Source organism: Tachyglossus aculeatus, chromosome 1 (genome assembly GCF_015852505.1).
Source record: "Tachyglossus aculeatus isolate mTacAcu1 chromosome 1, mTacAcu1.pri, whole genome shotgun sequence".
Taxonomy (NCBI): Eukaryota; Metazoa; Chordata; class Mammalia; order Monotremata; family Tachyglossidae; genus Tachyglossus; species Tachyglossus aculeatus.
The window spans coordinates 142,383,616-142,406,272 of NC_052066.1; the positions used below are offsets into that span (position 1 = coordinate 142,383,616).

The 22,657-nt window shown below is 48.1% G+C and overlaps 1 protein-coding gene across 1 annotated transcript in view; it reads left to right on the top strand.

Moving 5' to 3' along the window:
* Nucleotides 1-21,172, top strand: part of MRPS5 (mitochondrial ribosomal protein S5) — a 119,356-nt gene extending 98,184 nt beyond the window's left edge. Inside the window, exons 7-12 of the mRNA XM_038751824.1 lie at nt 3,477-3,567; nt 4,938-4,984; nt 5,513-5,570; nt 8,175-8,237; nt 14,435-14,571; nt 20,671-21,172. Coding sequence (XP_038607752.1) covers nt 3,477-3,567; nt 4,938-4,984; nt 5,513-5,570; nt 8,175-8,237; nt 14,435-14,571; nt 20,671-20,895 — 621 coding nt within the window. The 3' untranslated portion in view covers nt 20,896-21,172. The remainder of the gene's footprint in view (nt 1-3,476; nt 3,568-4,937; nt 4,985-5,512; nt 5,571-8,174; nt 8,238-14,434; nt 14,572-20,670) is intronic.
* Nucleotides 21,173-22,657: the final 1,485 nt, after the last annotated feature.

Here is a 22,657-nt window from a genome sequence, read left to right on the forward strand (position 1 = left end):
AGAGAAGGTAAGCACGTTTGTAAGCAGTGGGAAAAAGTCATTGAAAAGAGATCAGTTGAAGATGGCCGTCCAGGAGGGAAAAAGAGAAGGATGGGAGGGGGACTTTATTTGTTCATTATTGTATTTATGTGTGCTTGCTGTGTGCAGAGCACTGTACTGAGCGCTTGGGAGAGTACAGTACCACAACAAACAGACACATTCCCTGCCCACATTAGGTTACTTTTAGTACAGTGCTCTATGCACAAAAAGCACTCAAGGAATCCCATTGATGGATGGATTGATGGAAGTGAGGCTACAGGGAACCAAATCTGGGCTAATGGGAGGTGGCGTCAGAGGTGAGGATAGGAATGTGGTCCCTTGCCCGGGACCATTATGTTATTTGTTAAGCGCTTACTATGTGCCCAGCACTGTATTAAATATTAGCATTTATAACAATTGTGGTATCTGTTAAGCACTCACTATGTGCCAGGCACCGTACTAAGCTCTGTGCCCCCTCCTTCCTCTCCCCCTCCTCTCCCTCTCCATCCCCCCCACCTTACCTCTTTCCCTTCCCCACAGCACCTGTATATATGTTTGTACGTATTTATTACTCCATTTATTTTACTTATCTGTATTTATTCTACTTATTTTATTTTGTTAATATGTTTTGTTGTCTGTCTCCCCCTTCTAGACTGTGAGCCCGCTGTTGGGTAGGGACCATCTCTATATGTTGCCAACTTGTACTTCCCAAGGGCTTAGTACAGTGCTCTGCACATAGTAAGCACTCAATAAATACGATTGAATGAAAGCTCAGGGGTAGATACAGGGTAATCAAATCGGACATAGTCCCTGTCCCACAAGGGGCTCACAGTCTTCATCCCCATTTTACAGATGAGGGAACTGAGATACCTTAAAGTGAAGTGACTGCCCCAAGGTCACACAGCAGACAAGTGGCGGAGCCAGGATTAGAACCCAGATCCTTCTGATTCCCGGGCCTGTGCTCTATCCACTAGGCCATGCTCCTTACTGTGGGAAGAGTGTGGTACTAAGTGCATAAGAGAGTACAATACAATAGAGGTGGGTTTTTTATCATTATTACTACATTTGTTAATCAATTCCTATGTGGCAGGTACTGCACTGAGCATTGGGGTAGATACAATTTAATCGGTTTGGACATAGTCCATGCCCCACATGGGGCTCAGGGTATTAATCCCCATTTTACTGATGAGGCCCAGAGAATGTGAAGCGACTTGCCCAAGGTCACCCAGCAGACAGTTGGCGGATCTGGGGTTAGAACCCAGGTCCTTCTGACTCCCATTCTTTCATTCACTAAATCATATCTATTGAGCACTTACTGTGTGCAGAGCACTGTACTAAGCGCTTGGGAAGTACAAGTCGGCAACATATAGAGGTGGTCCCTACCCAACAACGGGCTCACAGTCTAGAAGGGGGAGACAGACGACAAAACAAAACATGGAGACAGGTGTCAAAATCGTCAGAACAGATAGAATTAAAGCTAGGTGCACATCATTAACAAAATAGAATAGTAAATATGTACAAGTAAAATAGAGTAATAAATCTGCACAAACATATATACAGGTGCTGTGGGGAGGGGAAGGAGATAGGGTGCGGGGGAGGGGGAGGAGGAGAGGGAAAAGGGGGCTCAGTGTGGGAAGGCCTCCTGGAGGAGGTGAGCTCTCTGTAGGGCTTTGAAGGGAGGAAGAGAACGAGCTTGGCGGGTGTGCGGAGGGAGGGCATTCCGGGCCAGGGGGAGGACGGGGGCTGAGGGTTGATGGTGGGACAGGCGAGAACGAGGCCCAGTGAGGAGGTTAGCAGCGGCAGAGGAGCGGAGGGTGCGGGCTGGGCTGGAGAAGGACAGAAGGGAGGTGAGGGAGGAGGGGGTGAGGGGATGGACAGCCTTGAAGCCGAGAGTGAGGAGTTTCTGCTTGATGCCTAGGTTGACAGGCAGCCAGGCCCGTGCTCAATCCACTAGGCCACACTGCTTCTCAAGTTGGAGTTTCTTATGTAGAACCACCCACCCGCTGGTATCCCGGCTCCCATCAGAACAGGCAGGTGTGGCTGAGGGCATGGTCTAGACTGTGAGCCCGCTGTTGGGTAGGGACCGTCTCTATATGTTGCCGACTTGTACTTCCCAAGCGCTTAGTCCAGTGCTCCGCACACAGTAAGCGCTCAATAAATACGATTGAATGAATGAATGGTCTGGGAGCCTTTCCGCGGCCAGCCGTTCCGTGGGAAGCCGTCACCACCTGCTGGATGGAGAAGCAAGCATTCCGGGCTGTTGTTGTGTGGCTGGTTTGCTTTCGTGGTATTTGTTACGTGCCAACTCCAGGAAAGAGGTGTCCGGACTCACATGAGACAGCGTAACCTGCAGGCTTGTAGGCTCATCCTATAGACTTTTAGCTCATTTGTGGACTGGGAACGTATTTACCAAATCTGTCATTTTGTACTCTCTCACCCGATTAGTACAGTGCTCTGCACACAGTAAGCACTCAATAAATATGATTGATTTTTTTTATGGTATTTGTTAAGCGCTCGGTATGTGCCAGGCACTGTACCAAGCGCTGAGGTAGATACTATTGAGCACTCACCTCCTCCAAGAGGCCTTCCCAGACTGAGCCCCCTTTTTCCTCTCCTCCTCCCCATCCCCCCACCCTACCTCCTTCCCCTCCCCTCAGCACTTGTGTATATATTTGTACAGATTTATTGTTCTATTTATTTGACTTGTACATAGTTACTATAGTATTTATTTTGTTAATGATGTGCATTTAGCTTTAATTCTATTTGTTCTGATGACTTTGACACCCGTCTACATGTTTTGTTTTGTTGTCTGTCTCCCTCTTCTAGAATGCGAGCCCATTGCTGGGTATGGACCGTCTCTATGTGTTGCCGACTTGTACTTCCCAAGCGCTTAGTACAGTGCTCGGCACCCAGTAGGCGCTCAATAAATATGATTGAATGAATGAATGATACAAGTTGGACACAGTCCATGTCCTTCATGGGGCTCACAGTCTCAATCCCCATTTTGCAGAGAAGCAGCGTGGCTTAGTGGACAGAGCATGGGCTTGGTCTCCAGAGGACACGGGTTCTAATCCCAGCTCCGCCACTTGTCAGCCGTGTAGTCTTGGGCAAGAAGCCACTTCACTTCTCTGTGCCTCAGTTACCTCATCTGTAAAACGGAGATTAAGACTTTGAGCCCCACGTGGGACAACCTGATTACCTTACCCCAGTCCTTGCCACGTAGTAAGTGTTTAAGAAACCCATAATTATTATTATTAGATGAGGTCACTGAGGCCCAGAGAAGTGACTTGCCCAAGGTCACACTGCAGACAAGTAATGGAGCCAGAAATAGAACCTGGGTAACTCTTGTCGCCGCAGTGCCCGATGTATGCCCACATTCTGGTGCCCGTAAGCCAAACAGAGGGCTCTGCACCCACACTTGGCCAATTTGATCCCTCATGAGTCTTCTTGCTTTCCAGGTGAGAAATGTATTTAACATGACAGCAAAAGAGGGAAGAAAGAAATCCACCCGTGTCCTAGTGGTTGCCGGGAATGGAAAAGGAGCAGCGGGTGAGTAAAGCAATAAAACACCGGGTCTTAGGGGGCCAACTAGGTCAGGTCCTCATGGGTGCTTTGAGAAGCATACAGGCGTTAACAGTTCCCTCTGACTTTGAGTCCCTTTACGGCCTTCTGTCCCAGCCCCTCCGACAGAGCCGACAAAATGAGCGGGGGAAGACACCTTTGCGTGTGTTCTCTCCCCGCTGGAGTTGTTGTGTATATTTTGAAAGACCCTTGGGGCTCCCGGCTAGGAAAACCACGTGGCCAGCACATATTGCAGTCTGTGTTTTTCACTCCGAGAAGTGACATCAATAGCATCGGGTTTTTAAAGATTTAGACAGCAATGCTGACCTTCAGGTACCCTTTCCATGTTGGAAGTTCTCTTTTTCACCCATTGTTCACATACCGCAGTAGTAGTAGTAGTATTTGTTCATTCAATTGTGTTTATTGAGTACTTACAGGGTGCAGGCAGTGTACCAAGCAGTGCATTGTATAACACTATTGAACTAAGAGAGTACAATACAGCAATAAGCAGACACATTCCCTGCCCGCAACGAGCTTACAGAATGACTGAATAGTAGTAGTAGCAGCAGCATTTATCGAGCCCCTATTAGGTACAGTGCACTGTACTAGCCGCTTGGGAAGTAGGGTAACAAGGTGACACGTTCCCGACCCTCAGGGTGCCAAGGAAAGCAGGCGAGCGAGAGCCAAGTAGTCGCCCAGTTTCCCACCACCAGCTGGGGACAGAACCTTTTCTTTTTTAGGTCGAGAATGGTCCAAGCCCCAGCTGACTTTCCCATACTGTGAAGAAAATGTGCAGATTCCACAAAACTGTCAGTTGGGTTGGCTTTGCAGAAGCCACGCGAATGGCTCTTTCTCACCTTTTGTGTTCTCCTTTAGGAGTTCTCAGAACAACCACAGCTGAGTGTTGAGTTTCCTGAGCATTTGGGATCACTTAAGACAATATCATTCTGCATCTGGCCTGTATCTTCTCAGAGCAAGCCCAGGTTTAAATGCTTTAAAAATACTCGAGGGTGGTTAAAAACATCCCTCTATCTGCTGGCATCTGAGCTTAGAACAGTGATTTGCACAGAGTAAGCTCTTAATAAATGCCATCATTATTATTATTACTATCTGAATTTTGGTACCCTCCATTCCATATGCCTGAAAGGCAAAGTGGTAGAAGTGATAGCCCGAATCTGGCTTGGAATCAGCAGGGAATGTGTCTGTTTATTGTTATTTTGTACTCTCCCGAGCACTTAGTATAGTGCTGTGCACACAGTAAGCGCTCAAGAGATACGTTTGACTGACTGTCTGTAGCTTAAGGGCTCCTCTCTGTCCAGGTCTTCCTTTTCCTTAACACCTTTGCTCATTTCTTGTAGGCTTTGCTGTGGGGAAAGCCAGCGACCGGATGAGCGCTTTTAGAAAAGTATGTACATTTATGACTTTTATTGAATGGCTTTTGCATGCCAACACATTGAACTGAACCTAGAATTTGACACACTACTGGTGTGGAAAATGTAAGGGCCGTATCTCCATTAAGCTTATTACCAATCCATCAATGGTTGCGATACCGTGTGAGCTAATTTGTTTTTTTCCGTTGCATGGAAATTATGTGGGCTTGTTTCTTGTTAAGACCCGAACTGCCGACTATAAGGTATACGCACTCTGGGATGGGGGTGTAGTAAACAAAAGATGCATGGAGTCCTGTCCTCACGGGCTAGGGTAGCAGGGAGGAGCTTCCTGGACTCTCTTCTCCGCTCTCACAAAATGCAACTTACAAAATGCAGAGCTTTAAGCACTTAGTACAGTGCTCTGCTCAGCGTACGCAGGGACTTCAGACAGCTTCACTAGACTTGAAAGCATTGATTTTGTGTGCACACACATTCCAGACCCTGGAGGAAATGACCGTTTAACAGGAAGGTAAAGAAGAGGATTTCTCCTTTGTTTCTTTCAGGCAAAGAACAAAGCCATTCATTACTTGCACTACGTAGAAAGATATCAAGACCATACAAGTAGGTATTGGTGTATTTTTAAGGTTATACAGGTTTGCAAAATTGTCAGAATGGCAGTATGTAGTCGTTGGATACTTTTTTTTTTGTCTTGTTTCTTCTTAAAGCGTGGTGCATTCTGAATTCCGGTCCCAGCAATAGAAGTGAGATGTATAAATTATGTTGTAGGCTATGGAAAGGAGAGTTTGCCCAAAATCGTGTCACTAGGCAGAAATCTCTGTTACCTGTAGTGAATATGTCACCTTTTCCATCCCTTCCACCCTCTCCTCCTCTTCCACTTTCATTCAGTTTTGGATCAGTCACTAAGGACATGAAAATCAATAAAGACAAATCATGTTAGAGACGTATAATGCAGGCCATTATTCACTGGGAAGGAAACAGACCAACAAAATGTGTTTGAGATTAAAACTGGGATCTCCAGGACCCAAAGTCTCTGGGGCTTGGACTCTGGCTCTCAGCAGTCTGGGTTAGGCACTGCTAAGCAGTGGTACAGACTGATGCAAATCGGATGCAACTCCACAACACTAAAGACTTGACTTCGCAACAATCGAGAAAGCACCCGAGTTTATATTCTGTGAGGTGGTCCGGTAGTGTGGATGGGAAGATATGATGTATGTTGCCAACTTGTACTTCCCAAGCGCTTAGTACAGTGCTCTGCACACATTGAGCGCTCAATAAATACGATTGAATGAATATGACCTCTAATTTGCGGGGCCACAAATCGCGGTATTTGTTGAATGCGTACTATTTGTCAAAGTGCTGGGGTAGGTATAACGTAATCAGGTTGGACAAAGTCCCTGTCCCATGTGGGGCTCACGGTCTTAGACCCCATTTTACAGATGAGGGAACCGAGGCTCAGAGAAGTGAAGTGGCTTGCCCAAGGTCACCCAGCAGACTAATGGCGAGCCGGGTTTAGAACCCAGATCCTGTGATTCCCTGCCCCGTGCTTTGTCCACTGGGAAACGCTGCTTCTCAGGGCTTTCTTTCCAACTGTAGAAAAAGGGATATTGGGTGTGCCAGCCCGGAGGAGGCTTTGGGAGAGCTGGAGAGACCAAATACCAGTGGCCCCGGGATATTGGTCTGTGTCCTATCCTACTTATTGATGACGAGATTTGAGCATTTCAGAGAAACGTGATGGCCGAGCTAAGTGAAAGCACTGTTTTTGACCCAGAGGGCCTCATACATGAACTAAGCGGGGGAAGTGAGCGAGGGAGTGGAGGAAGGGGGTATATATGTATACCTGTATATATGTAAATATGTTTGTACATATTTATTACTCTATTTATTTATTTATTTATTTTGCTTGTGCATATCTATTCTATTTATTTTTTTTTGTTAGTGTGTTTGGTTTTGTTCTCCGTCTCCCCCTTTTAGACTGTGAGCCCACTGTTGGGTAGGGACTGTCTCTATACGTTGCCAATTTGTACTTCCCAAGCGCTTAGTACAGTGCTCTGCACGTGGTAAGCGCTCAATAAATACAATTGATGATGATGATGATGATGGGGGTGAGAGATGCACTGTGGCCTAGTGGCTAGACCGCATGTCTGCTGTGTGACTTTGGGGAAGTCACTTCACTTCTCTGAGTCTCATCTGTGAAATGGGGGTTAAGACCGTGAGCCCCTTGTGGAACAGGGCCTGTCCCAACCCGATTTGCTTGTATCCACTTTAGCGCTCAGTAGAGTACCTGGCACTTAATAAATATTACAATTATTATTAGATAATTCAGCCTCTGGTCCTAATCCAACCTCTCACGCACCACCTAAAGCAGAAGAGCGAAAGGTAAATCATTCAAGAGTCTGAAAATTGAATTTTGCCATTAAAAGCCAGCCACTCGAGCAGCGGATCTAGCAGTGTCGCTTAGTGGGTAGAGCAGTGGCCTGCGAGTCAGAAGGTCATGGGTTCTAATCCCGGCTCTGCCACCTGTCTGCTGGGTGACCTCAGGCAAGTCACTTCACTTCTCTGGGCCTCAGTTACCTCGTCTGTAAAATGGGGATTTAGAGTGTGAGCCCCACAGGGTTCAGGGACTGTGTCTAACCTGACTAACTTGTATCTACCCCACTGCTTAAAACAGTGCTTGGCGCATAGTAAGTGCTTAACAAGTACCATAATTATAATTTTTATTATTATTAACAGTTTGTCGTGCTTTCACCAGGCTTAGGGGCTCTCCTTTATCCTGAGGTGGCTTCGCCTGTGTTTTCTTTTCCTTCTCTTCCTCTTCCATCGCTCCTTCTGGTGTCCGTGCCACTCTTACAGGGGCCCCCAACCTCTGCTTAAAAAAAGTAATAGTAATAATGATGGTATTTGTTAAGTGCTTACTATGTGTCAAGCACTGTTCTAAGCGCTGGGGTAGATACAAGCTAATCAGGTCGGACACAGTCACTCTTCCCTTTGGGGCTCACACTCTTAAATCCCCATTTTCCAGATGAGAGTCCCAGAGAAGTGAAGTGACCTGCCCAAGGTCACAAAGCAGACGTGACAGAGCCAGGAATTAGAACCCAGGACCTTCGGACTCCCATGCTCGGTCCATCCACTGTGCCATGCTGCTTTCTCATGTCCGCGTGGAAATGGAATTAGGCATCCGTAACACAATCTTCTTTTTTCCTCCAGTCTACCAAGATGTTTCGTTAACTTTTAAAAGGACAACAATCAAGATGAAGAAACAACCCCGCGGTAAGTAGAAATGATCTCTTCAGTGGCCGAGAATTATCGCCCAGGTGAAAGATTGGTAGTTCAGTCCCGGGGCAGTTTGAAAACCATTCGGACCCTCCAGGGTAATAACCGTGTGGTGGTGTGCTAGAGTGAAAGTTCAGTTGTGCTGCGGGTGATTTTCTTTCCAAGGCGGGTCACCTTGAGCGTGTGTCAGGGCCAGGCGCGGTATTTCTCTCAGTCTCAGCTGTCCTTGGGGCTGATCCCAATCCCCAGGAGGCTCTGCTTGTCTTATCTTACGCAGTCGAGTCGCCCCCAACCCGTAGCGACGCCGTGGACGCATTCATTCATTCATTCAATCGTATTTATTGAGCGCTTACTGTGTGCAGAGCGCTTGGGAAGTACAAGTCGGCAACATATAGAGACGGTCCCTACCCAACAGCAGGCTCACAGTGTAGAAGGGGGAGACAGACAACAAAACATATTAACAAAATGAAAGAATAAATATGTACGAATAAAATAGAGTAATAAATATGTACAAACATATATACAGGTGCTGTGGGGAGGGGAAGGAGGTAAGGCGGGGGGGAGGAGGGGGAGAGGAAGGAGGGGGCTCAGTCTGAGAAGGCCTCCTGGAGGAGGTGAGCTCTCAGGAGGGCTTTGAAGAGAGGAAGAGAGCTAGTTTGGCAGATGGGCAGAGGGAGGGCATTCCAGGCCAGGGGGAGGACGTGGGCCGGGGGTCGACAGCGGGACAGGCCAGAACGAGGCCCAGTGAGGAGGTTAGCGGTGGCAGAGGAGCGGAGGGTGCGGGCTGGGCTGGAGAAGGAGAGAAGGGAGGTGAGGTAGGAGGGGGCAAGGTGACGGACAGCCTTGAAGCCCAGGGTGAGGAGTTTTTGCCTGATGCGTCGGTTGATTGGTAGCCACTGGAGATTTTTGAGGAGGGGAGTAACATGCCCAGAGCGTTTCTGCACAAAGACGATCCGGGCAGCAGCATGAAGTATGGATTGAAGTTGGGAGAGACGGGAGGATGGGAGATCAGAGAGGAGGCTGATGCAGTAATCCAGTCGAGATAGGATGGGCGATTGAACGAGCAATCTCTCATCTCTCCCAAAACGCCCCATCTCCATCTGTTGCCGTTCTGGTGGTGGATCCATAGAGTTTTAGTGATGCTCATTGGTGCAAAGAGAATTGCGATTGCCAGAGAGGCTGTGCGTGTTTGTCATTTAAAAGAAGCAGCGTGGCCTAGTGGAAAGAGCACAGGTCTTGGAGTCAGAGGACCAGGATTCTAATCCCGGCTCCGCCACGTCTCTGATGTGTGACCATGGGCTGGTCACTTCACTTCTCAGGGCCTCAGCGGTGAAAGGGGGATGAAGACCGCAAGCCCCATGTGGGACATGGACTTTGTCTAACCTGATTAGCTTGAACCTATCCCAGCGCTTAGTATAGGGCCTGGCACATAGTAAAGCACTTAACAAGTACAATTCTCAAAATGAATGAATCGAGGGTTCTGCTCTGTGGTCTTTCAGTGCCATCTCAGATATTGCTGAAGTTATTCCAGGGACCCTAGCCTTTCAGTATGTGTAGCGTGCGGTGGGAAACATTTCCCCCTATACTTTGGAGGCCCAGGGGACGGGTTGGGTTGAAGCGGCCTGCCTTCTCCCCTGATCCTATCCCACACTGGGCATCCCGTCTCTCAAGGTGCTCCCGAGAGCTAGTTCACAATCTCATCTCCCTCCTTCATTCATTCACTCATTCAGTCTTGTTTATTGAGCACTTAATGTGGGCAGAGCACTGTACTAAGCACTTGGAAAGTACAACAGAGCAATAAAGAGAGACAATTCCTACCCAACAACCCACTTTTTGGAGTTTTTGTACAATGTTTCTTTCATTCATTCATTCAGTCGTATTTATTGAGCACTTACTGTGTGCAGAACACTGCACTAAACTCTTGGGAAGTACAAGTCAGCAACATATTGGTTAAGCACTTATGTGCCCAGCCCTGTGCTAAGCACTGGGGTAGATACAAGATAATCAAATTGGACACAGTCCCTGTCCCACGTGACTCACGGTAGCAATCCTCATTTTACAGATGAGGGATCTGAGACATAGAGAAGCCAAGTGTCTCGCTTGTGGTCACACAGCAGGAGGCTGGCGGAGCTGAGATTAGAACCCAGGTCCTTCCATCTCAGGCCCATGCTCTCCACTAAGCCAGACTGAATGAATGCTTCCCAGCTTGAGAAGCCATTTCGTCCCAGATCCATCGTTTTCAACCTCTGCAACTCATGACCAGCTCTAAATGAGGATTCACTATGCTTAGCAAAGGCTATTTTTTTTTTCAGGACGGTGGCGGGGCTTTCCCATAATCCCCCATGAAATCTGGATTTTATTGATCTCAGAATATCTAATTATAAATCTAAGCCTCTTTTATGGACTCCTCTGCCTCTCCCCCCTAGCTCAATTCCAGGTCCCCTTCAATTCTCCATCTTCACCCACTCCCTTAGAGACCTCATTGACTCCCATGGCTTCAACTACCACCTCTATGCGGGTAATTCCCAAATCTACATCTCCAGCCCCTGACCCCTCTCTGTCTCTGCAGTCTCTCATTTCCTCCTGCCTTCAGCTCATCTTTATTCGAATATCCTGCCTAACATGTCCAAGGTAGGACTCCTCATCTTTCCAACTCAAATCCCGTACTCCCCTCGACTCTCCCATCTTTGTAAACGACACACCCATCTTCTCGACCTCGTAGGTTCGTAACCTGGGCGTTGTCCTCGCCTCATCCCTGTCATTCAGTCCGTCACCAAATCCTGTCAATTCAACCTTCCCAACATTGCTAAAGTCCCCCCTTTCGCTCCATCCAAACTGCTACTGCGCTGATCTAAACGCTTATCCTGTCCCATCGTGACTTCTCGCTGATCTCCCGGCCTCTCCCCACTCCAATCCCCACTTCACTCTGCTGCCTGGATTACTTCTGTAAATGTAACGTTCAGTTCATGTCTCCCCACTCCTCAAAAAGAGGTTGCCCATCCACCTGCGACAAATAGAAATTCCTTAACCTCAGCTTTAAAACACTCAGTCTTCTAGACTTTAAGCTCCCTGTGGGCCGGGAACATGTCTACCAACTCTGTTGAATGCTACTCTTCCGAGTACTTGCAACAGTGCCCGATACCCAGTAAGCCCTCAATAAATACCACTGACTTACCTAATCAGCCTGCCCCCTCCTATCTTAGCTCGCTGATTTCTTCTACAGCCCAGCCCACACACTCAAATTTATTCTCGTTGACCTCTCCACTGAGCCCTCGCTCATATCTTCCCTCTGGCCTGGAATTCCATCCCTCTTCATATCCGGCAGACCACCACTCTCCCCACCTTTGAAGCCTTCTTAAAGTCACATCTCCTCCGAGAGGCCTTCCCCAATTCAGCCCTATTTCCCCTACCCCCTCTCCCTTCTGGCTCGACCTCGTGCTGGGATTTGTATCATTTAGAACAGTGCTTTGCACATAGTAAGCACTTAACAAATGCCAACATTATTATTATTATTAAGCACTTAATATTCACCCTCAACTCAGCCCCACCGCACTTCTGTACACATCCATTATTTATTGTAATGTCTGTCTCCCTCTCTGGACTGTAAGCTCCTTGTGTGCAGCGAAGGTGTCTACTAACTCTAGTACTCTCCCAAGCATTCATTCATTCATTCAATAGTATTTATTGAGCACTTACTGTGTGCAGAGCACAGTACTAAGCACTTGGGAGAGTACAACATAGCAATAAACAGACACATTCCTTGCCCAGAGTGAGCTTACAGGAAGTGGTCAATAAATTCCACTGATGGATCAATTAAACCCGGAACATCTCATGTGGGATAGGTAGAGTGCAGTCAATTTAAACATTTTTAAAAGCCGCACTTTGTCTTGGGATCACGCAACTCCGTAGAGCAATTCTGTGGAAGTAAATGAAGGAAAGAATTCTAATTGGGTGCTCCGTGCTCGACTGCACTAATATTTCCCCTCTGCTTTTCAGCTATAATTGAAAAACCAACTGCTCCCATTAGATAACATTTGTTTTGCCGTTTAAAAAAGAATTATTTTTTGCACTTGGGCGTATAATCGGTTTTTAGAGGCATTTACACCTTCTCGTAGGCGCTCAATAAATGCGGTCGATCGATCCGTCACCGCTTCGGAATCCGAAGGGTTGAATGGCCAAGACTCTTGCTTCCTGGGCCTTGGCCATGCCCAGAGACACCTCCCTTCAGCCCCCAGAACCATCGTCCCCCACAGTTGAGATTGCTTCCAAGTCAAATTGGTTGTCCGCCTTTCGGCCGACGTATCCGGCGACTGCTGGGAAAGTGGTGGAGGTGATTGTTCGGTGATTTGGATTTCAGGGAGCGGCGTCCAGTATGCAGGGGCAGTTTCCCAGAAGGAAAGCGGGGAGCTCACGATCGGTTTGCGGCTCGGGCTTCAGGGAGCAGCGTCCAGTGAGCAGGGGCAGTTGCCCAGAGGGAAAGAGAGGAGCTCCAAGCTGACAGAGCAACACTTTGAACTTGAGACTGACTCTCCCTTTCACCCTCTGCCCTGATTTTACCCTCCAGACAGATAGTCGCGAGTCTGTGGAGTGAGGAGATTCACCCCAGAGGGAGAAGTGACGATGTGGGGTTTGGGGTGGTTCAAGGGAAGACGGGTGGCCAGGAGATGAGGCGGAAACTACTAAAGGTGCTTCTCCATTCATTCATTCATTCAGTCGTATTTATTGAGCGCTTACAGTGTGCAGAGCACTGTACTAAGCGCTTGGGAAGTACAGGTTGGCAACATATAGAGACGGTCCCTACCCACCAGTGGGCTCACAGTCTAGACTACTAAAGGTGCTTCTCCACCATTTTTTTTTTTATAGAGAAGCAGCGTGACTCAGTGGAAGGAGCACGGGCTTTGGAGTCAGAGGTCAGATCCTGGCTCCGCCAATTGTCAGCTGTGTGACTTTGGGCAAGTCACTTCACTTCTCTGGGCCTCAGTTCCCTCATCTGTAAAATGGGAACAAGGACCGCGAGCCCCCCCGTGGGACAACCTGATCACCTTGTAACCTCCCCAGCGCTTAGAACAGTGATTTGCACATCGTAAGCACTTAATAAATACCGTTATTATTATGCTCCTGCTGTGTGCCAGGCACTGTACTAAGCGCTTAGATGGGTACAAGCTAATCAGATTGGACACAGTCCCTGTCCCACATGGGGCTCACCGTCTTAATCCCCATTTTACAGCTGAGGTAACTGAGGCCCAGAGAAGTGAAGTGACTTGCCCCAAGTCCCGTAGCAGACAAGCGGTGGAGCCGGGTTTAGAACCCAGGTCCTTCTGACTCCTGGGCCCGTGCTCTTTCCTCTATTCTGGATATATGTATATATGTTTCTACATATTTATTACTCTATTTATTTTACTTGTACATATCTATTCTATTTATTTTATTTTGTTAGTATGTTTGGTTTTGTTCTCTGTCTCCCCCTTCTAGACTGTGAGCCCACTGTTGGGTAGGGACTGTCTCTATATGTTGCCAACTTGTACTTCCCAAGCGCTCAATAAATACGATTGATTGATTGATTGATTGAGGCCTTCCCAGACTGAGCCCCTTCCTTCCTCTCCCCTTCCTCCCCCTCTCCATCCCCCCATCTTACCTCCTTCCCTTCCCCACAGCACCTGTATATATGTATATATGTTTGTACATATTTATTACTCTATTTATTTATTTATTTTACTTGTACATATCTATTCTATTTATTTTATTTTGTTAATACGTTTGGTTTTGTTCTCTGTCTCCCCCTTTTAGACTGTGAGCCCACTGTTGGGTAGGGACCGTCTCTGTATGTTGCCAACGTGTACTTCCCAAGCACTTAGTCCAGTGCTCTGCACACAGTAAGCGCTCAATAAATACGATTGATTGATTATTCTTCCATAACCTCTAGCGGACTGCAGAGCATGGTAGATTGAACCCTGTTGTTGGGTAGGGACCGTCTCTATATGTTGCAGATTTGTACTTCCCAAGTTGCTCAGTGCAGTGCTCTGCACACAGTAAGCGCTCAATAAATACGATTGAATGAGTGAACGGACGTCATCCACTCCATGGACATGTCCAGTGTCTGCCCCTCTCCCAGGAGAAGACCGCCCTCCGACAGTCTTCCGTAAAGCCTTCCGGGTGTGATCTCTGACGGTCTGCAACCCACTGGTGTTTTTCAGGCTACGGTCTGCGTTGCCACCGGGCCATCATTACAATCTGCAGGCTCATCGGAATCAAGGACATGTACGCCAAGGTCACCGGCTCAGTCAACTTACTGAACCTCACCAGGGGAGTCTTCAAGGGTTTATCCAACCAGGTGAGCGTTGGGCACGGCGTGGGGAGCGGGCAGAAGTGAGGATGCCGCTTACTGTTCTTACAGCGTAGGAAGCCCCAGGTGCCCACTTGACTGAAAAATCATATTGGGCAGGGAAGGGGCCTGCCCATTCTCCTGTCTCGTAATCTCCCAAGTGCTTAGAAAAGTGTTTTGCTCATAGTAAGCGCTCAGTAAATACCACTGATTGATTAATAAGACCACCCTAGAACCTTCTGTGTGGAGTCTTAAGCGTACCACATAGTTTGGCCAGTTTTCTCGGGATGAATTACCTATATGTTGCCAACTTGTACTTCCCAAGCGCTTGCTACAGTGCTCTGCACACAGTAAGTGCTCAATAAATATGAATGAATGAATGAATATGGAACTGACCCCTCTTTGGATGATCGTGCCGATGGCTGTCAGCCCGCATTACACCCTGAAGCGATAGTCACCGTTCTCCCCTGAGAAGCGTAAAGCAGTTTTTGCTGTGCCTTGAAACCCTCGCCCCACTGAAATGTCAGCAGACACATTCCCGAAATCACGTCTACGCTTGACCTTAAAAAAAGCCCCATTTTTATGAGCGTTTCAAAGTCACATCTTCCTGCCGCTCCATTTTAACAGCCGGAATTATGTGTCTTGCCACATCGGCAGTACTCGCTTTGCCATCACCTCGTATCAGATTGATTTCAGTAAAATTCCTAATCCCCATCGTAAATTCCTCCCCCTTCGTTCACCTACCATTTCAGCTACGGAAAGCAATCCCTCCTAACGTTCGGCATTCTATAATTCACTCAGAAAATACCAGCGCTCCAGTGCCATTGAAGCAGGCCCAGGAGTCTTAGGGAGTGAAAGGGGGCTCGAAAAGAGTGATGTTGAGACCCACTAGATACCGCTGGTTGACTTCTGGGGCTGAGCGTTGTGCTAAGCACTTGGGTGAATAAATGATGACCGCTTTGGACACAGTCCCTGTCCCAGTTGGGGCTCACGGTCCAAGTAGGAGGGAGTCGGATTGAATCCCTATTATCCAGCTGAAGAGGCTGACGCCCAGAGATGAAGCGACCTGCCCACGGTCACACAGCAGACAGGTGACAGAGCCAGGTCCTCTGACTCCCAGGCGTCCACTAGGCTGTTTTCTCTTAGTCCAGGCATCAGTGACCTAATAATAATAATAATGATGGCATTTATTAAGTGCTTACTGTGTGCCAAGCACTGTTCTAAGCACTGGGGTAGGTACAAGGTATTCAGGTTGTCCCATGGGGGGCTCACAGTCTTAATCCCTCCTCCAGGAGGCCTTCCCAGACTGAGCCCCTTCCTTCCTCTCCCCCTCGCCCCCCTCTCCATCCCCCCCATCTTACCTCCTTCCCTTCCCCACAGCACCTGTATATATGTATATATGTTTGTACATATTTATTACTCTATTTATTTATTTTACTTGTACATATCTATTCTGTTTATTTTATTTTGTTAGTATGTTTGGTTTTGTTCTCTGTCTCCCCCTTTTAGACTGTGAGCCCACTGTTGGGTAGGGACTGCCTCTATATGTTGCCAATTTGTACTTCCCAAGCGCTTAGTACAGTGCTCTGCACATAGTAAGCGCTCAATAAATACGATTGATGATGACGATGGTTTTGTTCTCTGTCTCCCCCTTTTAGACTGTGAGCCCACTGTTGGGTAGGGACTGTCTCTAGATGTTGCCAATTTGTACTTCCCAAGCGCTTAGTACAGTGCTCTGCACATAGTAAGCGCTCAATAAATACGATTGATGATGATGATGATAATCCCCACTTTACAGATGAGGTAACTGAGGCCCGGAGAAGTTAAGTGACCTGCCCAAAGTTACGCAGCTGACAGTTGGCGGAGCCGGGATTTGAATCCATGACCTCTGCTCCAAAGCCTGTGCTCTTTTCCACTGAGCCACGCTGCTTCTCTAAGAATTTGGGGAGGTTAGGGTGGGGGAGGAGAGACAAGGTGGTGACTTTTCCCCATTGAACTGCCACCCCTGCGGTCTTCCTTCCTCCCCTCCACTGCCTCATTCACTCAATCAATCAATCAATCAATCGTATTTATTGAGCGCTTACTATGTGCAGAGCACTGTACTAAGCGCTTGGGAAGTACAAATTGGCAACACATAGAGACAGTCCCTACCCAACAGTGGGCTCACAGTCTAAAAGGGGGAGACAGAGAATAAAACCAAACATACTAACAAAATAAAATAAATAGGATAGATATGTACAAGTAAAATAAATAAATAAATAGAGTAATAAATATGTACAAGCATATATACATATATACAGGTATACTGCGTCAGCCATCTTCATTGAGCACCGCCTCTTGTGCCGAGCACTGCCCTGAGCACTGGAAAGGGTCCAACAAGAAGCAAAGGACTCGGTTTCTGCGTCCCAGGAACTTAGATTCTCAATCAATCAATCAATCAATCGTATTTATTGAGCGCTTACTATGTGCAGAGCACTGTACTAAGCTCTTGGGAAGTACAAATTGGCAACACATAGAGACAGTCCCTACCCAACAGTGGGCTCACAGTCTAAAAGGGGGAGACGGAGAACAGAACCAAACATACCAACAAAATAAAATAAATAGGATAGAAATGTACAAGTAAAATAAATAAATAAATAAATAAATAAATAAATAAATAAATAAATAAATAAATAGAGTAATAAATATGTACAACCAAGTCCCAGCTCACCCCACAGCTTTGACCCGTCCTGGAAACAGTGGGTCCGCAACTCAGACTGCAGCTGGATGCGATTCCTAGTTTGAATTCCAAGCAGAAGTTCCATTTTGCATCCACATTGGTTAAAATGGTTTCCCTTGTGGGCATTCTCATCCTTCACACTAGACTGTAAGCTCCTTGTGGGCAGGGATTGTGTCCGTCAGTTCTAGATAACGTACTCTCCCGAGTGCTCTGCGTACAGCAAGGGCTCAATAACTAAAATACGAGAAGCGGCGTGGCCTAGTGGATAGCGCCCGGGCTTGGGCGTCAGAAGGATCTGGATTCTATTCCCGGCTCTGCCACTTGTCTGCTGTGTGACCTTGGGTAAGTCACTTCGCTACTCTGGGCCTCAATTGCCTCATCCGTGAAATGGGGATTAAGATTTCCGAGTCCCCCGTGGGACATGGACTGTATCGAACCTGATTATCTTGTGTGTCCCCCAGCGTTTAATACAGTGTGCCTGGTGTATATAGTAAGCACTTAACAAATAGAGGAGCAGCGTGGCTCAGTGGAGAAGAGCGCGGGCTTTGGAGTCAGAGATCATGGGTTCGAATCCCGGCTCCGCCACATCTGCTGTGTGACCTTGGGCAAGTCACTTAACTTCTCTGAGCCTCAGTGACCTCGTCTGTAAAATGGGGATTAAGACTGTGAGCCCCATGTGGGACAACTTGATCACCTTGTATCCACCTCCAGCGCTTAGAACAGTGCTCTGCACATAGTAACAAATGCCATTATTATTATTATTATATACCAATAAAAATGTGTACATAAATACATGCATACATAAGTAGATCAGTGCCACTGACTGTCAGGTGGATAGGCTATATTGGCCCAGAAAACCATATACATCTCCCTTCCTGGAAAAGATGACTTCCCTCCGCCTGCTGAGTGCCATTTCCACCACCGTCCCAGGTCCCCCCTCTTTAAAGGAACAAGAAAAGGGAGCCTCTGCTTTGGAATTAAACCCACTGCGCTGGCTTTTATCCCGTTCCAAAACAACCCAGTTCCCTGTGATCCAAGAGCTCAACCCGGAGGTGGGGAAATCCACTTGTCTGAGCTTGGTCAGGGGTCAAGCCCCCTAGGGAATGCATTCACTTATGGTTGTGTTGTATTCTCCCAAGCGCTCGGTACAGTGCCGTGCACATAGCGCTCAATAAATACAGCCGAACGAATGAATGAGTGAAGTCTTCAGTGTCCTCCAGCCAATCTGGATGGCCTCATTCCCATCCAGAAACCACTGACGCCTCATCGTAGGCTGGAAGCAGCATGGCTCCATCCTTCCTGTGAAGGAACTCGATAAGTGCCAAACTGCCGCGTGGCTTCAGAACGAGTGGCTTCTGCCTGGCGGCTCTAGGGCCCAGCTCTTCAGCCTGGCATAAAAACTGCAGGGGTCAGTGGGGCTTACGGGGGTTTTCTTGAAACCCAGCTTTCCTCGTGTGTTTTTCGAAGAGCCTAAGCACTCCCCTTCACCTTCCTCGTGCTTCCATTTAAGCCCACCCCAAATCCAGTCCCCCCGCCCACCAGTACTAGAACAAGTCGTTTTCATATCAAGCTCTGCCAGTCTTGGCCCTGTTATTAATAATGATGGCATTTATTAAGCGCTTACTATGTGCAAGGCACTGTTCTAAGCGCTTAGTCCAGTGCTCTGCACACAGGAAGCACTCAATAAATACGATTGATGATGATGATGAACCCTGGGAGTAGCCTTCCGGGTCCCAGAGCCTGGCACGAGAATGTCGGGTGCCCTGGGGCCAACCCCTTGGGACTACGCTCCCCTCTCCATCATGTACCGAGGGTGATGTGGACTGCCCTGAAACACCGTTGACCCAATCCCGTGTTCCCGCCTGATCCAGAATGATTGCATTTTAAGGGTTCAGACTTGGCGACAGGCTCCGTAGCATTCCGGCTCCGAGGCATTCCACCCGTTGCTCAAAGGAAGCCAGGCATGACAAACTGGAGTTCCCAAGGTGGTGGTTACGTCCGTGCCCATAGATGCCATGTCCCTGCCATCCAAGGGAGGGTGGAACCTTTAAAGAATTCCAGTGGCATTGAGCTAACGTGACATCTGTGTGTTGTTTTTCTTTTTCCTGCGATATTTGTTAAGAGCTTACTCTGGGCCAGGCACTGTACTGAACACTAGGGTAGTTCCATGACGGATCAGGTTGGACACAGCCCGTGTCCCATACAGGCAAGCTCAGTCTCAATCCCCATTTTACAGATGAGGTAACTAAAGCCCCCATAATTGAGATGAGGTCACGCAGCAGACAAGTGGCGGAGGCGGGATTCGAACCCTGGTCCTTCTGACTCACAGCCCCGTGCTCTACCCATGAAGCCACACCGTTACTCTTGCTCTTCTCCCCACGATTCAATAAGTGAGCACAGGCAGCTGCAGACCCAAAGAGAATTAGCTGACTTTGCTGTTCCATAACACTGCTATCAATCTTCAAGTGGTCTTTGGCGAACTTCCTTCCCGCCCTAAAACTTTACGGACATTTTGACATTTAGTTTCCTCCTGCTGAGATAGCTTTCCTGTCCCCGAAAGAGTCGGGCCTGTCCTTGAAGTCTTTAAAAATAATCCTACCTCTTTTTTTTTTCGTATCGTATTTTTTTGAGTGCTTACTATGTACCAGACACTGTAGTAAGTGCTGGGGTAGGTACAAGGTAATCAGGTTAGACACGGTCCATGTTCCACGTGGGGCTCACAGTCTGAATCCCCATTTTATAGATGAGGAAACTGAGGCCCAGAGAAGTTAAGACTCGTCCGATATCACGCTGCAGACAAGCGGCAGAGCTGGGATGAGGACCCGGGTGCTCCCAACTCCCAGGCCCTTGCTCTACCCCGTAGGCCACGCTGCTTCTTGATTTCACCTTGTTAGTTTAGCACTTTCACTTGGCCCAAAGCTCTCTATTTGCCCTAGAGCACCGACCTGGGGGTCAGAAGGTCATGGGATCTAAACCTGTCTGCCTTGTGACTTTGGGCAAGTCACTTCCCTTCTCTGTGCCTCAGTTCCCTTATCTGTAAAAATGGGACTATGCAGGTGAGCCCTCTGTGGGACAGGGACCGTGTCCAACCTGATTATCTTGTATCTACCCCAGTACTTAGAAAAGTGCCTGGCATAGAGTAAATGCTTAACAAACACCGTAATTATTATTACTATCAGCAGACAGTACTGTGAGGAAGGGACGCATGGCGGGAATCTCTCCCATTTTCCCAAGACAGGCTAAGGGTTTGGCGCTTGGTGAGCGTTTAATAAAGGCTCCCACTAGTACTTCTCCTGAGGGTCACCCACGAGCTGGGGTCAGAGGTCGGACTAGACCCCCGAGGCCTCCACCGGTCGGTAACCCAGCGCCTTCTTGTCCCCGTCGCCCAGGAGACGCACCAGCAACTGGCCGACAAGAAAGGCCTCCACGTGGTGGAGTTCCGGGAGGAGTCTGGTCCCCTGCCCCTGCTCGTCGCCTCCCCCCTGGGGGTGCTCAGCAAGGAGCCCGAGCCCCAGGACCAGATTCCTGACACCAAGCTGGACTGGAGCGAGATCAAGGCCAGCCAAGGCTTCAAACGCTCCATCTGGTCCAATCTGAAGAGGCCGGCATCCTGAGGCCAACGTGGCCGAAACAGGCAGGGCCACGGCCGCCATCCCACCCCACGTCGTCCAGCGTCGCCGAGGCCGTGGGGCGAACGTTTCCACGCGCGTTGTCGACCTCCCGCCATCTCAACCATCTGCAGCGGAGCCGCCCGGGACGGTGGCCGCTTGAGCCTCCGGGACTGCTCTGACAGAAGATCCAGTAGCCGCGATGGCTTAGTCGGGTTTCCTGGCTATAAAATCGAATTCCAAACCCTTTGGAACAAAAATAAAGGATTGCTCCCAACCTGAAGCTCTGTTTCATTGTGATCCTTGGTACGCACTTTCGGGAAGGAGAGAGAGGTAACGGTCAGTGCACTGAAGAGCCTTCTTTTAGACTGTGAGCCCACTGTTGGGTAGGGACTGTATATGTTGCCAACTTGGACTTCCCAAGCGCTTAGTACAGTGCTCTGCACACAGTAAGCGCTCAATAAATACGATTGATTGATTGATTGAAGTCTCTCTGTTCTAAGCAGAGGCCACGTGCTGTCCCAGGGCATCAGAAAAACATCCTTATTGTGATTACCTCACCTTCAGCACAGATCGAACACCAGGCTGGCAGCCGAGCCAAAGGATTTGAGGGCAGAAAGGTAACCGGCGTAAGGGGAAGAAAGGGAATTGTTGAAGAGGGATTTCACGCTAGCTATAATCCCTCCAATGACTTATTTCAGAAGCTAGAGGTGGGGGTGGGCGCCTTTTTTGTTTGTTGGAGAAATTTTCTCCATCGGTTTATAAGAACTAAAGTATAGGTTCAGCCTCTGAGGCCCCCCAAATGACATTTTAAAGCAAAAAGTGGAATCAGAATAGATCAAGAAGGCCGAGAGTTCAATGCCACCCTGTGTCTTTAGTTGATGTAAATCCAGGTACGTTACATAAAGTTGATGATTCTGGAAAACTCACAGAACCCTGACCCGGGATTTAACTTTCAGTTTCTTGCTGACAAAACCCTGTGCATTGGAGCTGAGAGTGCTCGCTCTTGTCTAGCAAAACATCTGGTGGGCGATGCTTAAAGCAGGACCCGGGGAAAACCCTGCCCTTCCCCAAGGCGACGTGATTAATTGTAGGCATCCAGAGCGGAGCGAAAAGACATTTTGATGAACTCAGCAGGACCGAATAATTGTTTCCCCAAATAGTCTCGGAGTTCTCTTCCTTCTTGTCTCTCCAGGCTGCAGATGTGCAGGCAGCAGGCCAGCTGAACCCCACAACAACCCGCCCCCCGCCCCGATTTCTCATCCAAAGTTCAGCGAGAGCCGATACGACGGGGGAGCCGGACGCTGGACCTCAGAGCCTTGGACCGACAAGAGTAAAGAAACGGATACGGGCGAAGGACACTTGGTGGTTAGTTGGAGAGAATTTGATAAGTCTGGAGGCAAGAGCATCCTTAAATGTGCCGGAGTTCATTTGGAGGCCCAGCGCTTACAACAGTGATTTGCACATAGTAAGCGCTTAACAAATACCATTATTATTATTATTATTATTATTATTATTATTACCCCAGCACTTAGAACAGTGCTTGGCTCATAGTAAGCATTTAAATACCATCATCATTATTATTATTATTATTATTGTTCAAGTGCCTATAATGTGCTATGAACTGTGCTAAGCACTGGGTAGATACAACCCCATCACCACAGCACTTGTGCACTTATTCCTCTACTCCATTCCTTCCCCATCAGCAATTTTATGTTTATGCCTGTCTCCCCCTCTAGACTAAAAACTGCATGAAGGAAGGGACCAA